The sequence below is a fragment of the Camelus ferus genome, chromosome 24 (assembly GCF_009834535.1).
Source record: "Camelus ferus isolate YT-003-E chromosome 24, BCGSAC_Cfer_1.0, whole genome shotgun sequence".
Taxonomy (NCBI): Eukaryota; Metazoa; Chordata; class Mammalia; order Artiodactyla; family Camelidae; genus Camelus; species Camelus ferus.
Window position 1 is genome coordinate 16,992,141 of NC_045719.1, and position 15,954 is coordinate 17,008,094.

Genomic DNA, 15,954 nt, shown 5'->3' on the forward strand with positions numbered 1-15,954 from the left:
GTTCAATGAGTGGATCAGAATCCACATCTGAGTCTGAAGTCTACACTCTGTCTACTACATCCCAGTTTCCCAAACTAATCTGACAATAAAAATCACTTGGGGTATATGTCAAAAATACAAATTCTTTGAACCCTCCTTAGGTGTTCTAACTGAAGGCCTAGTGAGGTGCATTTTTAACAAAGACGAAACAATTCTTAGCATTAGGCAGATCAAGACTTGCAGAAATAGTCCCTCTTCCAGCTTCCACACTCCTCATCAATCTCTCCCCCAAATACCAACAAAACACATTCACTGAGCACTATTCTAAATGTATTCCAACAACCTTATGAAGTAGGTACTTTATCCCCATTGTTCAGAAAAGGAAATAGAGGCATAGAGAATTTAATAAGCTTGCACAAGGTCAGAGAGCTAATAATTGAGAGAGTAGAGATTTGAACCCAGTCTCGCTCCGGAATCTGAATCTGGTAAACTTTACATTATTCTGAACAGACCCACTTGTCCCACCCTCCCCAAAGTGCTGGCCCCAAATGTTCCCTTTGGGTAACATTTCCATTTCTGGTAGTGAGAGTTCACTTCTGGTCAGTGTGTACATGATCACAAACTTCAAACTGGTAGATTACATATAAATAAAGGAAGTTCCACCAAAAGGTACTCAATTGGATCTTTTTAATATAACCAAAATCAATAGCCATTTATAAGGAAAGTGTTATTACCTGTGGTAGTATATTCCCCATCATAAAAACATGATATAAAATAATGAATTTTTAAAAGTAAGACAAATCCAGAAAACATAAGCAAACTGGGTTGTACCTCCTGAAAAATGTTTTAAAAATAAAAACACATTTTGGCATTCGGAAGGCCTAGAAGTAATGTTGGGTAGTATATAAATTAGTTATTTACCTCCATGCTGCCTAACAAGATTAAAGAAATAAAACTTCTCAACAGATGCTCCCAAACATAAACCCAATGAGTATTCAGTACGTTCACTGTTCTGTAAAAAAATTTAATTAAAACCCAAATCTCCTTCTAGTAATGACTACTACAACAACAAAAGAATTTAGGCAAATAATACAAGCTCATGGCAACCAAATTAGATTTTGAAACATGCCCAGCTTACCACAAATAATAGGTATAATGAAATGAGGCGTCTTAACACCCAAATCCTACAGCTTTAAAAAAGGAAAAAGAAAAGCTTTCCCTCCACACACTGCTTCCTACCCACAAAATCATTAGAAAATATTTCATTCAGCTTCTTTAGCAGAGTTTTTTTTCCCCCCCTAATCTTAGAATGTATCTTTCTTTGTTGAATCACCCCTAAGGCAGAACACAGTCCTGGTGGAAGATCCTTCAGAAGTGGCTGGCAGGATTAAGAGCAAGGATGAGATCTCTCTCTGGTTAATCCGTGAAGGGAGAAAAAAAAAAGTAAAACCATAATAAGCCTGTCTGTAGCTTTAACTCTGTTCCCGGGCACGATAAATGCACCTCTTGAGCAACCTCAAGGGCTTGCTTTGACACTGAGGCAAAGAAAAACAACTTGGTAAATAAAGCCTTTGTTTACTGTCTTGTGTACGACAAATAAGCATTGTTTCCTTCTGTTAATACCTCTATTATCTGTCTCTAAAAAACACAATTAGACTGGTGATATAATGGGAACACTAACAGAACTTAGTAAGTGTAATAATTATTCTTGATATTCCGTAATCATGACTCGGCATCTTGGAGTTACAGAACCATGCTAACGACCCAAGGTTTTTTAGACACCTCCACCATCAGGAGCTCGGGAAATTTATCACGAACCCTCCAACCACAGCATCAACTGTGTGATCTGCTTTCCACTCAACAGGGGACATCCCCCCAGCTGCTTCCCAGCACTACAGTAAAGATTTAGTCCCAGTTTTCTCTCTCTCTGCTTCTCTCTGTGAGTGACCCATGTGGCCCCGTGTGGCACTCAGTGCTTCCCATCCTCTGGGGAACTGTGAGTGATAAACTCTTTCAAAGGCAGTTGTCTCTGTATCTGTCATCCTGCTACAGCTAATGAAAATAAATCCTGAGTTAAAATAAACAAAGTATATTATTCAAAATTTTCCCTTCTGAATACTCTACTTCTTTGAATCTTTCAATTACTTACTATCACTCGTTTGGGCACTGTTAAAAGGTCAACTGAAGTACAGGAAAATTTTGCAGAGTTTCTCTGAGCAAACATCAAAGCAAGCCAGGCAGCGCCAAACTGAAAACACCTAGGAGCGCCCAGCAGTAGGAGCTCAAGGAAAGGCTTTCCAGAGCACACGCGGAAGCAAAGCAAGGAAATCCTTGACTGACCATAGCTTGGGTGGTGGCCTCATTTGAGAAAGCCTGTTGGCTGTTTGTGATTAGTTGTTCTGAAGTTTCCATTTCTTTCCTTGAGGCATTTACAGGAATCAACTCTGGCTTAGGTTTTCGTTTGCTTATGTAGGCTGCCAAGGCCTTAGAGCCACCGCCATCAAATGACCTCCTTGTTTAATTACTTTACCAGCACCAGTGCTCTCTCTTGTGTATTCATATGCTAGTCATACAGGAGACAACAAGGAGAAAACAAAACCCCGGCCCTCATGGAGTTTATCCTCTAGGAGTTACACTTGTAAGTGAAGTGGAGGAGGCTAATTTATTATTTCATTTGAATCTCTCTCTTCTTACCAGGGTTTCACATATGCTAATGTTTAATACTATTCACTGAATGAGAAAATGATCCATTTTCCTCAAGCATCAGAAGCCACTTTATCTTGATTATCAAACAGTGGTTTACAGTTAAGTTTATCTCACTTGATAAAGACCACGAAGTACAGCACTGTTAAATGATACATAATTCAAGTAGCTGGACTTTATCTAATCAATAGCATTACTCACCAGTTTATGAACGAGTTAGTGGGTCCTCACAAGACACCGCATCTACAGCTGCCTTGATCATAACTTGCCAACCTTCGGAACTGTAAGAAAGAAATTTATGTTGTTCATAAGCCACTGAGTCTACGATATTTCTGTTATAGCAAAATGGACTAAGACACCATTAAGTAGAAACTGTTGGCTAAGGCTCTCAACAGTAATCAGTTACTATCCCACTGGGAATTTAAACCAAGTCCTAGAAATTTGCTATAAACCTAAGCCAGATAACTCTTATATACCTCTTGTAACTAAGTCATTAATTTCTATTTTAAATAGCTTTTATAAGGAATAATAAGAATTTGAATTTTTTTCCCTAGTGTCTCTGTTTCTGACCAATTTAGGCCTATCACCTATAATCAGAGGACCTATTGAAGGAGATGCTACAACTGCACACTCATCATTCCTCTATCCCGTTCTTCTGTCTTTTTAACATAACCTTAATTTCATTCACCTTCCCCAGACTGTCTGTGTCTTTCAGGAGAGGCTGGCCCCTCCTCAGCCCTGGGATATGAATCTCAATTAGCCAAGCTTACCTTGGAGGCCTCACCCCCTCGTTAGTGCTAGGCATAGACAGCTGAGGCAATTTTAATTAATGAGCTATCCAGGAAAATCTGCTGGCGGGAAAGGTTTCCCTTAATCTTAAAAAGGAGCAGAATATAAGAGTGTTCCCTTTCCCTGCCTCTGGATATCGTCCTTAACTGGGACCTGAAATGGCCATTTTACAACCATAATGGAAGCCAGACTGGAAAACAAGCCAACACACTTAAAGATGGCAGAGCAAAAAGAGGGAAGAGACCTGGTTCCCTGATAATACTGTCAAGTCATTAAATTAACCAACCCTGGGGATGGCCTTACCTCCACACACCTAGCTATGCTGGATAACAAAAAGGCTTAAACAATAAGGACATTTAGTAAGGTTTTCTATCACTGCAGTTAAGAGCATTTCTTCTCTCTCTCTCAATAATTCCATTCCTAAAAGTAGGCTTCTCAATTTAGCAAGGTGTGGTAAACTGAATGCAGTGATAACTGCCTAAATTTCTTACGTTCAAGCTGCTCCACCTATTAAAATGTGGAGTCTATTTCAATGCCCTTCCTATGAGTCTAGTCCTGCCAACAGAATACAGTAGAATACAATGACAGTTCCAGACCTAGGCCTTAAGAGAACAAGCATCTTCCCTTCCTCCTTCAATCTGTTGGAAACCAAGACCATGTAGGAAAGCCTAAGCTAAACTGTCGAATGATGAGAGACTACATGGAGAGAGGCTTTATGCCAGAGAATCAAGTAACTGCAGTCCAAAGGCAGCATCAGGAACACAGCAATATGACTGACAACATCTTGAAACTTCCAGTCCCACTGTAGCCAAGTGGGCTGACACCACATAAAGTATGGCCAGCCATCTCTGCTAAGCCCTGCCTGAACTACTGTATTGGAAGGGTTTGTTAGGGAGCAACAGCTGAAACACAAGGTAGTGTTATTTGCTCTCTCGCTTTGTGAAATTGCCATAGTCCGTTCACAATGATGAAGAATTATTTAGTGAGTCGCTCTGAATGCTAATTAATATTTTTTCCCAAATATGTGTGTTTCAACTGTCCCAGCTCACAAAGGAGAATTTGTTCCCATTCATTTAACACCCTGTACCAACACTTACAAATTAAGTACAAAACGGGGGCGGGGGGGGGATATTTGCAACTTGCAACAAATTAGTTGATATCCAAGTAAAAACCTGTGGAAAATATATAAGAAAAATTGTAACACTTCAATTTAAAAAATGGGAAATGCCGTTTCCTTGAAGAACCGTAAATGTTCAATAAACATGTGATGGAAATACCTTAACCTCAAGCTAATTTAAAAGAAATGCAAGTTAAAACAACATGAGGCGTCGTTTTTTATCTCCTAAATGGCCAAAGGAAAATTGAAACACTAAGGCTTAAGCTAGCCAGGTTCCAGTGAAAAATGGGAAAATCTTGCATTAGAGGCGCAGTCTGGGAATCCAGTGTCCTCGAACCATGGTGACTTAGGGGTCTCTGGTCACGAGCTGCTTGACTTGGGCAGTGTCTACGGCTGCAAAATGGGCATAGTATATCTACCGCAGAGAGCTGCTGTGAAGCTCAAACGGTATGCACAGGGAAGAGCAATATAAGCGGTTGTTACTTTTCAGCCAGTTCAGCCACGCGTTCACTTCTGTCCGACGTACTGGAAACGCACAGGAATTACAGGAACATCCGAATTCTCCTCTAGAAAACTCGAGGCGAGATGCATCGGGAGGGACGGGACACCAAGTACTGTGCGCGGCGGCGGGAGAAAGCCAAGGCAGGAGGCGGCAGAGGCCGGGAGCGTCGCCCTCGGGGAGGGGCGGCGTCTCCCAGAGACCCCCGCCTCTAGCGCACCCTCACCGGGGCGTCTACGCTCCGCAGGGCCCGCCGCCTCCGCGGGAAGGAGGTAGGAAGATCCGGATCCAAGAGCTGATTGGCTGCCTCTGAGCATGGGGCGGGGCCGACGAGGGCTCGCGAGGGCGTGCGAGCGGAAGGCCGCGGGCGCGCACTTCCGGTCTTTGTGGCTCGCGGCTCCGGGACCCCGGCTTGCGCCCGGGCCGCTTTCGAGCTTTGCGGTGAGGGACGCGGGGCCCAAGGCACAGGGAGGGCAGGGAGGGCGCGCGGCCCGGGCGGCGGGCGCGGCGTGGAGGAGCCCCACTGCTCGGCCTGCCGGCCCCCGAGTAGCGCTCCTTGTCCGGGCGGCGTCTCCGAGCGTCTTGCGCACGCAGAGGAGGCCAACCCTCAAGCCCCTGCTTTCCAGCGGCCAGTGCAGTTATTCCCCCACCCCGTGACTTCGTAGATGCCGTGATTTACCCGTGATGTGAAAATAGAAAGGCTCGTGCAGCAGGGCTCGTTAATAAACCACACATTTGTAGGCTAAATATTCTGATCTCTAAAGTTAACTGTAGTGTTGGGGTTAAATTATACTGATCGATCCGGCTAATTCAAGGGCATACCCTTCTTTCAATATAATTAAACAAAATTTAAAAAAAAACAATTATTTGTTGCCACTTTTCACTTTTAAAAAGGTTTACTTACGTATATTCTAAGCTTTTTGAGAGTTGAGATTAATGTTTTTGCTGCTTTTGTGTGTCTGTAATATCTGACATGTTTCTGAGCACATGGTAACCTAACAAATACTTGGTTAATTTCATCGGTAGGCTTATTTATTCACGAGCGAAAACCTTTGTATCCGGATATCCCACTCAGGACAAAGCCCATAATAAGTGCCTGTGTTTGTTTAAGTACATTATAGGAGGGGGAGGGTAAATAGCTCAGTGGTAGAGCGCATGCTTAGCACGTATGAGGTCCTGCGTTCAATCCCCAGTACCACCATTTTTTTAAAAAAGTGCATTAAATACTAAATTTGATCAAATATCCAACATTTTAATTTAAATCAACTCATGTTTTTGTTTTATTTTTTGTGGCGGTACTGGGGATTGACCCAGGACCTTATGCATGTGCTCTACCACTGAGCTATACCCACCCGCCTAAATCAACTCATGTTTAATGTGGATTTTTTTTAATGCTTTATTACCACCTCAAATGAAAAACATTATTTGCCATAGGTAGGAGGTAACTAAAAATAAATGTTTAAAAGTCAGCATATCAAATCCTAGCTAGTTACCCATGGAATTCTGAAGCCTATGCTTTATTAAAAAGGGAATTCTTAAAGTTTTATGGACAATGTTAAACAGACAGACAATTTTCCTTAATGTGATCAGTATTGAAAGAATTGAAAAGGAGATTTCTCAATCTCTAGTTCATGTTAGTTTTGCATTCTTTTGCCAAACAAATTATCTAAAATAATTTCTCATAGCATAAAAGTGGTAGGAATTCTACAAAATGGGAGACAATGAGGTGAGTGATTTTCAGTTTGTCAGTTGGTTATCAATTGACTATTACTTAGTTACAGTCTCAAACCTAACCCCTTTCAATGTGTTTCTTGGATAACTGATCTTTATTATTGTAAATTCTTAAAGACTTTTTTCATTGCTAGAAGTTAACAGTGCTTTTATATCCTTCAGGAAAGAAGAGATTACTCAAAGAAACTCTGGAGTACAGTGCCCAGTTGTAGTGAGTTTTTTGCTGAGCCATTTCAGCCCAGAATGGCTGTGGAATCCAGAGCAGTTTCAACCCCAGTACCTCAGAATCCTCAGGAACAAGAACTGATATTAGTGAAAGTGGAAGAAAGCCTTTCTTGGGGTCAGAAATTGAAGCAGAATGGGAGTACCCGATCCTGCCAAGAACTGTTTCGCCAGCAGTTCAGAAAGTTTTGCTACCAGGAGACACCTGGGCCCCGGGAGGCTCTGGGCCGACTCCAGGAGCTCTGCTATCAGTGGCTCATGCCGGAGGTGCACACGAAGGAGCAGATCCTGGAGCTGCTGGTGCTGGAGCAGTTCCTGAGCATCCTGCCTGAGGAGCTGCAGGTCTGGGTTCAGCAACATAGTCCAAAAAGTGGCGAGGAAGCTGTGACTCTGTTGGAGGATTTGGAGAGGGAATTTGATGACCCAGGGCAGCAGGTGGGAACGGGGAGATGTGTTGTGGGGAAAGGAATTTACAGACTGGAGCATGTGGCATCATCATAAGAGTAGGATGAGAATTTGTTTGTCTCTACTGAACCATAACCCTGAAGTGACTACTGGGGCCATGCCTGACTCTATCCTTGAATAGTTCTTTTGTTCCTGTCCCTCATCCCTGGAGCTGTCTTGCAGACCTCTTGGAGATTTTTTACTAAGCATTTTCCCTAGGGATTTTCTCACATAGCTAACCGTATTTTACTGATTTCAGGTCCCCACTAGTCCACAGGGACCAGCAGTGCCATGGAAGGATTTGACCCGTCTTGGAGCATCCCAGGAGTTAACAGGCATCCAGCTCCAGCCTTTAAAGACACAGCTGAAACCCTGGGAACCTTGCCTTTCCCCCCAAAGTGGTAAGAAATAGAAACTCACCTGGGAGCTGTCATCTGGACTGTGGTTTTGAGGATACAGAATTAACTGCATTTTACAACATGCAATGTGCGAGCCTCACCATTATTCTAACAGAGGTGCTCACTTTTGCAGCCTTGTGTTCAGTAATCCTGATGAATTGTAGCCAGCCCTCCTTGTGTCATTTATTCACTAATTCCTTCATTACATAACTTAACAGGGGGCTAATACATGTCATACTGTGGTAGGCACCGGGTGTCAATCTTTAAGAATTTTCCCATCCACATGGGGCAGTGAACAAGCGAAAAGGCAATGATAATACAGTGTTAGGTAGTCAGTTATAGAATAAAAGTAGGCACTGGGTACTGTAGGGGCACATATAAAGGCACCTAACTCAACCTGAGAGGTTCAAGGAATACTTCCTGGAGGAAGAGACCTCTAAACTGAGACTTGAACTGTGGGTAAAAGAAAGCCAGGTAAACAGGTGGGAGGAGGAGTTTCTAAGCTAAAGGGAAAAACTGTTTCTCTTCTCAGAACACTTCTGTCGCTGGGTATGTGGGGTTTTGCCTCCCATTAAGCAATTCTGACACACATTGCTCAGGACTAGTGCAGGCTCCACGAGTTAAGGTTTCAGCCCCAAAAGACTGCCCCCCACGTCAGATGCCAGTCGCCTGTAATGAGTCCCCAAATTACCCACACTTCTGTCGGATTTCGCTGCAAATTGGAGGTTCCACAACCCCCTCCTCAGGTTTCATAATTTGCTACAATGGCTCACAGAACACAGGGAGACACCTTACTTACCATTACTGGTTCATTGTAAAGGATACAAATGAACAGCCAGATGAAGTGGTCCGTAGGGCAAGGTTCAGAAGGGTCCTGACCACAGGAGCATCCACCTGTCTGGAGTTTGGGTTGCACCACTCTCCTGGGTGCATTCTCCATCCCTGAAGCTCTCTGAACCCCTTTGTTTAAAGTTTTTGTGGAGGTTTCATTAGGTAGGCGTGATTAATTAAATCATTGGCCATCGTAACTAACTCCAACTCCAGCCCCTCTCTCTGGAGGTCAAAGGGTGGAGCTGGAAGTTCCAACCCTCTAATCAAATGGTTGTTTCCTTTGGCAACCAGCCCCCCTACCCTCCAAGAGCCAACACTTTAGCATGAACTCCGGTATCCTTTCATCTCTACCACATAGGAAATTGCAGGGGTTTAAAAAGCTCTGTGCCAGGAACTGGGGATGAAGGCCAGTATATATTTCCTATATTACAGTGTCGCACAATCAAAGGCCACAAAGTGCTGAAGGTGAAAGAATACAACCCAGTCTGGGAATTGCGGGTAACTTCAGTTAAACTTAGGGGAGAGGTGGTGAGAGAGGAACCAGAGAGGAAGCTGCGACCCAGGTTGTGAAAACGTGTCTGTTACCCTGATTTGTTTGTCCAGTGCAGTGGAGTACAGTTGAAGGGTTTTAGACAAGAGACTGACAGGACTGGATTTGTTTTAGAACTTAGTTGCAGAGTAGAGAATGGATTTGGGGAAGGCAAGAGTAGAGTCCTGTTAGAGACAGTTATAATCCAAGTGGCCACGGTGAATAAATCAAGATACGTTCTGGTGAGAGGTGGGGAAGATCTTAGCTGACTTCTGTTCATCAGCATTTAAACTGCATTGCAGTAGCTGGTCATTGTTAAAAGTGGAGCATGTGGTAATTAGAGAAAGGCAAATCAAAACTACAGTGAGGTATCATGTCACATTGGTGAGAATGGCTATCTTTAAAAACCTACAAATAATAAATGCTGAAGAGGGTATGGAGAAAAGGGAACCCTCCTACACTGTTGATAAGAATGTAAATTGGTGCAGGCTCCATGAAGAACAGTATGGAGGTTCCTTAAAAAAATAAAAATAGCATTACCATATGCTCCAGCAATCTCATTCCTGGGCATGTATCTGGGAAAGACAAAAACTCTAGTTTGAAAAGATACATGTACCCTAGTATTCACGGTAGCACTATTTACAATAACCAAGACATGGAAGCAATTTGTGCCCATCAACAGATGAATGGATAAAGAAGATGTGGTATATATCTGCAATGGAATATTATTCAGCCATAAAAAAAGAATGAGATATTGCCATTTGCAACAACATGATTATCACACTAAATGAAGTAAGAGAAAGACAAATACCCTATGATACCACTTATATGGAGAATCTTTTAAAAATATACAAATGAACTTATTTTACAAAAGAAAAATAGACCCACAGACATAGAAAACAAACTTATAGTTACCAAAGGGGAAGGGAAGAAGGATAAATTAGGAGTTTGGGGTTGATACACAGTATATAAAATAGATAACAACAAGGTCCTACTGTGTAGCACAGGGAACTATATTCACCATCTTGTAATAACCTATAATGGGAAAGAATCTGGAAAAGATGTATGTGTGTATAATTGAATCATTTTGCTGTACACCTGAAACTATACTTCAATTTTAAAAAAATTGGAGCCTGAGGGAGAGGAGTTGAGGGTGATACTCAGGTTTCAGTCTTGAACAGCTTGATTAATGGTGGTGCTATTCGTATAAATGGGAAAACATAAGGGAAAAAAATACATATGAGATGTGTTTAGTTTGGGACATTTTGGTGCTTTCAGACATTTATAAGTAACATGGCCAGTTAGCATTGGCTATGAGCATCCAGAGCTTAATGGAACTGGGTTAGAATTGGGGATCTGGGGAGACATTAGCTTATTATGTAAGTAGTGACTGAAGCTTAGGAGGTAGAGGATACATGAGAGCTCAGAACAGAACCCAGAGGAACTCATGTTTGAGTGATTGACCTTGAATCTAAGGAGGAACAGCCACAGAAATCAGGCTAATGTATTTGGAAGAGAATATCTCTAGAAGGAAGGTGTGGTCCCCAGTGTCAGTGCTGTAAAGAGGCCAGTAAGTAAGATCCAGAAAGCACCCGTTGGGTTAAGCAGCTATGAAGGTGGTTGATTTTAATGACAGTCCTACGTGGCGGGTCCACAGGTAGGACAAACCAGATTACAGTATGGGGATGAGTCCAGGCAACCCTTTCAAGAAGTTTTACTCTGAATGGGCATGAGGTTGCGTGAGGGAGATGTGCAGGCAAGGGGCTGGATTTGAAGAGATGGGAAAGATTTGAATTTATTTGAATGTTGAGGAAGAGGAATCAGCAGGGAAAGAAGTTGAAAATATTAGGAAAGGAATAGTAGGTAATTAGCTGATCAGCCGAAGTCTCAGAGGAGGCAGGAAAGGACACATTTCAAACTGCAGATGTAGTCTTCCGTATTAGAAAGGAGGAGGTGAAAAGATACATGCAGATGGCTGTATCTCTGCATAGAAGCATCCGCCTTCTCTCACACTGAAAGTGAGTATTGAGAGGGACTGGAGAAATAACAGATAGTTTTTTGCTATTATCATTTCAGATTGTGAGATTAAGGAATCAGTGCCGAAGAAGCACGTTCCAGGAGAGAAATCGCAAAGACTTTCCCAGGAACCTGCGTTTGGAGGAGTCGGTGAACACGAAAGCAGTTTAGGGTGGCAGCAAGCCAGTGCCACCGGGGAGAGACTGAGAAGATCCCCTTCCCAAGGGGGCACTTTTAACCAAGTCATCTTCACCCACAAGTCTCTAGGAAACAGAGACCATCACGAGCTTCAGAGAAGCTTGATCCTGAGTGCAAACTCGATGACGTATCAGAAAGTTCCTACAGAAGAGAGACCTCACAGGTGTGAGGTGTGCGGGCACAGCTTCAAGCAGCATTCCTCTCTGACACAGCATCAGAGAATCCACACTGGAGAAAAGCCCTATAAATGTAACCAGTGCGGGAAGGCCTTTAGTTTGAGGTCATACCTTATTATTCATCAGAGAATTCATAGTGGCGAGAAAGCGTATGAATGTAGTGAGTGTGGGAAGGCCTTCAACCAGAGCTCAGCCCTCATCAGACATCGGAAAATCCACACGGGGGAGAAAGCCTGTAAATGTAACGAATGTGGCAAAGCATTCAGTCAAAGTTCCTATCTCATCATACATCAAAGAATCCACACCGGTGAGAAGCCCTACGAGTGTAATGAGTGTGGGAAAACCTTTAGCCAAAGCTCAAAGCTTATCAGACACCAGCGAATTCACACAGGAGAAAGACCTTACGAATGTAACGAGTGTGGAAAAGCTTTCAGGCAGAGCTCAGAGCTGATAACCCATCAGAGAATACATAGTGGAGAGAAACCCTATGAGTGCAATGAGTGCGGAAAAGCCTTCAGTTTGAGCTCAAACCTCATCAGACATCAGAGAATTCACAGTGGAGAGGAACCTTACCAGTGTAATGAATGTGGCAAAACCTTCAAAAGGAGCTCAGCCCTGGTCCAGCACCAGAGAATTCATTCTGGGGATGAAGCTTATATATGTAACGACTGCGGGAAGGCGTTCAGACACAGATCAGTCCTTCTGCGCCATCAGAGAGTCCACACTGTAAAGTGACTTGGGAATGCAATGAGTACTGTAAATACTTCAGTCGGGTTGTAAGTCTTTGTTAGTCGAAAGGGTTTAATTTACTTTGGGGTAAGACTCAGGAAGGTGGTGGTAAAGTACTAGGTCTTGAGTCAGTCTGACTTTGTACAGCACTTCCCAGTGCTGATGTGCATTGTCCCCTGAAGGCTTTTCCTGTGACTAATCAGAACCACAGATGAAAGGATCATTGCTTCCAGCTTTCCTCTTACCATCAGGGATACTCAGGAGGTACGAAAGATGGGGATACAACCCTGAGGCCTCATTTGCCATGAGAATGTCATGAAGAGGGCACAGCAGCCCAGGCTCTGTCACTGCACTTGCTGATTTGTGGAGCCCAGGGCAAGCCAGAAGTGAGACAGTGAAAAGAAAGAGTACAAATTAATTTACCCAACTGTTATTTTTTGAGTGGCCAGGCACTAGGGACACAGTGGAAAATAAGATAGTCTTTACAATTTAATGGACAAGGCAAACAGGCAGTGACACTATTATGATCATGTGACATTAAGGAGTACCTGACCCAACCTTGGGTAAGGGGAGGCTTCTGAGAAAAATTATCTAAAGGATGGGTAGGAGTTAGCCAGGGAGGTAGACAGGCCAGGAGGAGAACATGGCATGTCTGAGAAACTTAAGGGAAAAGACTGCTTTGTGTGGAACATCCCTGTTGAGTTCCTTTTGAAGTGGATTTTTATCTGTAAGGGAAGCATGGATGCAGCCAGGATCTTTGTTTACTACCCTGCCCTGTAGTAAAACAGGAGCCAGTGGAGACTTATTAATAGGCAAAACCTGGAGTCCTTGGAACACAGGGTGGTGAGCAGCTTTGTCTCGGTTTGTGTGACCCCAGGGAAAGGGTTAATGTGTCGTTTCCTTGTCCAACCTGGAGGCTAGACTCGACCTTCCAAGGGGTGGGGGGGAGCCAGAAGGAGCTCAGGCTAGAGGTTAAGAGTCAGTAGAGCTCCAAATCTCTCTCCCAGACATAAGGACTGCCTTGGTTCTTAAGACTTGATCAGAGCTGCTGGCCGCTTCCTCCTAGCTCCCAGGGCTCTGGGTCAGAAGCTGCAGTGGCTGCCGTATTGGTTTCTGGGGCTGTGCCCCCACAGTTCCTGGTGCACTCCCCTGGGCTCAGGGGCTAAAAAATGTGTCAACTGCTGGGTCTCTCCAGGCACCACACGTGTTCAGTTTTGAGTTATGTCAGCAGAATTTCACAGTCTTGTGAATTTTGTTAAAGACAATGCTGAAGGGAAGTGACAGTAACAGTCGTGGTCCTTCCAGAGACTGCCCTCTTCTGAGGGACCCAGCAAAAAAAAGTACCCAGACTGGTGCTTCTCAGCGCAGTGCAGAAAGGTGTAGAGGTTGGTCAGCAACAGAAGGACTTGTTATTTAAAGTAACTAATACATCACAGTTGTAACACACCTTAATGGAAATACGAATCTGGGAATCTAGAATCCTGTGCATAGGAACAGAAGAGTTTTCATAAGGATGTAGGTCATGCCCCTGTTGGGGCACACAGATGAGCCTGTACTGACCAGTAAGCATGGCGGGAGGGCTAAATGTCCATGCTTGGAAGGAGAATGAAAAAAGAAGGTGTATGAAGTGTAACAAAATAGCATGATAAAGCTCTTCAACTCATACTCCTCTTCCACAGAGGAAGACAGAAACAAACTGAAAAGGACAGGACAGTGTTAAGTAGGAATTGATACAGTGATTATTACAAAAGGAAGATTATAGAGTTCTTACAGATATTGGTAAGTAATAGGCACTTGCAGAGGGCTTTGTATATATGTATTACTTCTCTGACACCCACATTTTGCAGATGAGGAAATGAAGGCTTAGGGCCATGGCTTACTCAAGGGCGTAGAGCTACAGAGGTGAGGTCAGACTTTGAACCCAGGCAACAGGAGTCCAGAACGCGTCTGTGGAGCCACTTCTCCTATCTTCCCATGAAAAAGTCCCAGTAGAAAAACAAGAGTGCTTCTTAAAAAGGCAAGTCGCAAAAGAATAAATGCCTGTGGATGATAAATGTTAGCCTTGGTGGAATTAAAAATGTATATTAAAGCAAGGGTTGAGATGTCAGGTTTTCCCCCCCCTCACAAAATTAACAGAGATTCAGGGAAATTGGGACTGATGTGAATAGATGCTGTCTCTGGCAATTAATACCAGCAGCCTTAAGCACTGCCTTTTGACTTTAAAATTCTACCTGGAAATGTATACTTTAGAAACCATCACGAATGTATACAAAGTCTTAAAAGCTGTTGAAAGTGATGTTAATTAATATTAAAATGACAATGTATTCATAGCTTAAATAAAAATGACGGTATATACAATATGGTTCATGTAAAAACATTTATGCATTAAAAATGTTGGAAATATATCATCTCAACATGCTATACTGGTTATGCCTGGGTGAGAAGTTTATATGTGACTTATATTTGTGTTTTTGTCTTCCAAATTTTCCTACATAAATATCTAAAACTTCTAAAGTTAGAAAAAAGAAACAGAATGAAAACCCAGGATAGTTGAGAAACAAGAAAAGCTTGTGCTTTCCATAGCAGCTTTGTGGCTTCCGTGTCCTAGGAGATTAGCTAACTCAGCAACTGATCTGGGACTTCCTCACTGGTAAATGACAATACCCATCACTAGTGTACAAAAAAACCCTGCAAGTTATAAATCTCTGCACATGTGTGAGCTGTTTGCATGAAGATTTATAGATGAGAAAAGCGGTAGCCTTGAAGTGGAGACTTGTTCACATTAGTGCTTTTCTATGACATCTGCAGCCACAAGCAAGTCCCCTCACAACTCAGTTGAGAGGAGCTGAAGTAGATGATCTTTTGCAGTTAAAGCTTCAACATTCTACGTTTATGAAACAGGGTGCCAACATAAGGCAGATGTCAAAGGTGATTGTTTTTTTCCTTCACCAGCCTTGCTGGAAAAGCCATCCCTTGCTTCTCTGCTCAGAGCCCTCTTGTTTCTCTTGGTACAGAAGCAGTCCAGTGTTCACCTTAAATGGGTTCTGCCCAGATTCACGGACTTAAAAAGAGGTGGAATTCAGGCAAAGTGCTTAATATCAGCTTGCTATCTTCCCCGTCCTCCCTCACTTGGCGCAGGCCACAGTGAACACTGTCCAGCTCAGAGGACTGGACATTGAAACAAGTCTGCCCTTGGTCTCCCCAAGCTCCCCTGGGAACAACTGCTGCTCTTGCCCCACAAAGTGAACCCTCCGGGCAAGGATGGCCAGTCCTTCCCCATTCAGAAGGACCTGACCTGGAGAGTGTGTCTGCCGAGGGAAGAGGTAGGGTGAGCCGGTAGGCAGACCCGACCCCTGCTTCCGGATGGGCCAGAACCAGACCTTGCTACTTGGTAGCATTACTGTTCACAGCTGTCTTGTTGGCAGGTGCAAAGGATCACAGCTCTAAGGGGTCATGGGTTTTTTCTGCACCTGTGTTTCTCTGTAGGCGCTGCTGAGAGGGGAGGGGAAGGCCGTGGCATTCTCTCAACTCCCAAAGCAAAGCGTCCTGATTCTGGTGGACACAGAATGCCTGTGTGTTTATAGAAGCTCCCT

The 15,954-nt window shown here is 43.4% G+C and overlaps 1 protein-coding gene and 1 long non-coding RNA gene across 5 annotated transcripts in view; one reads left to right on the top strand and one right to left on the bottom strand.

The window, feature by feature from the left end:
* The window catches only part of LOC106729419, a 64,300-nt gene extending 58,935 nt beyond the window's left edge, over positions 1-5,365 (bottom strand). For all 3 annotated transcript variants that reach the window (XR_004314914.1, XR_004314913.1, XR_001365823.2), the window contains exons 1-2: positions 5,072-5,365; positions 2,884-2,963 (exon numbers count right to left, since the gene is read on the bottom strand). This is a non-coding gene — a long non-coding RNA (uncharacterized LOC106729419). The remainder of the gene's footprint in view (positions 1-2,883; positions 2,964-5,071) is intronic.
* Positions 5,366-5,387: 22 nt separating this feature from the next.
* ZNF397 (zinc finger protein 397) lies at positions 5,388-14,780 on the top strand. Of its 2 annotated transcripts, none has more exons than XM_032467236.1 (4): positions 5,388-5,528; positions 6,981-7,475; positions 7,744-7,885; positions 11,319-14,780. In XM_032467236.1, the coding sequence occupies exons 1-4, from the start codon at positions 5,403-5,405 to the stop codon at positions 12,365-12,367; spliced, it is 1,812 nt and encodes a 603-aa protein (XP_032323127.1). In that variant the 5' UTR covers positions 5,388-5,402; the 3' UTR covers positions 12,368-14,780. The 2 variants fall into 2 exon arrangements, with proteins under 2 accessions (XP_032323127.1, XP_032323128.1); XM_032467237.1 differs by having other exon boundaries at positions 6,981-7,382.
* Positions 14,781-15,954: the final 1,174 nt, after the last annotated feature.

Coding starts and splice junctions, on each gene's coding strand:
- ZNF397 (XM_032467236.1), top strand. CDS start 5,403: ATGGGGCGGGGCCGACGAGGGCTCGCGAGGGCGTGCGAGCGGAAGGCC. Junction 5,529..6,980: donor GGCCGCTTTCGAGCTTTGCG/GTGAGGGACGCG, acceptor TATATCCTTCAG/GAAAGAAGAGATTACTCAAA. Junction 7,886..11,318: donor TTGCCTTTCCCCCCAAAGTG/GTAAGAAATAGA, acceptor TTATCATTTCAG/ATTGTGAGATTAAGGAATCA.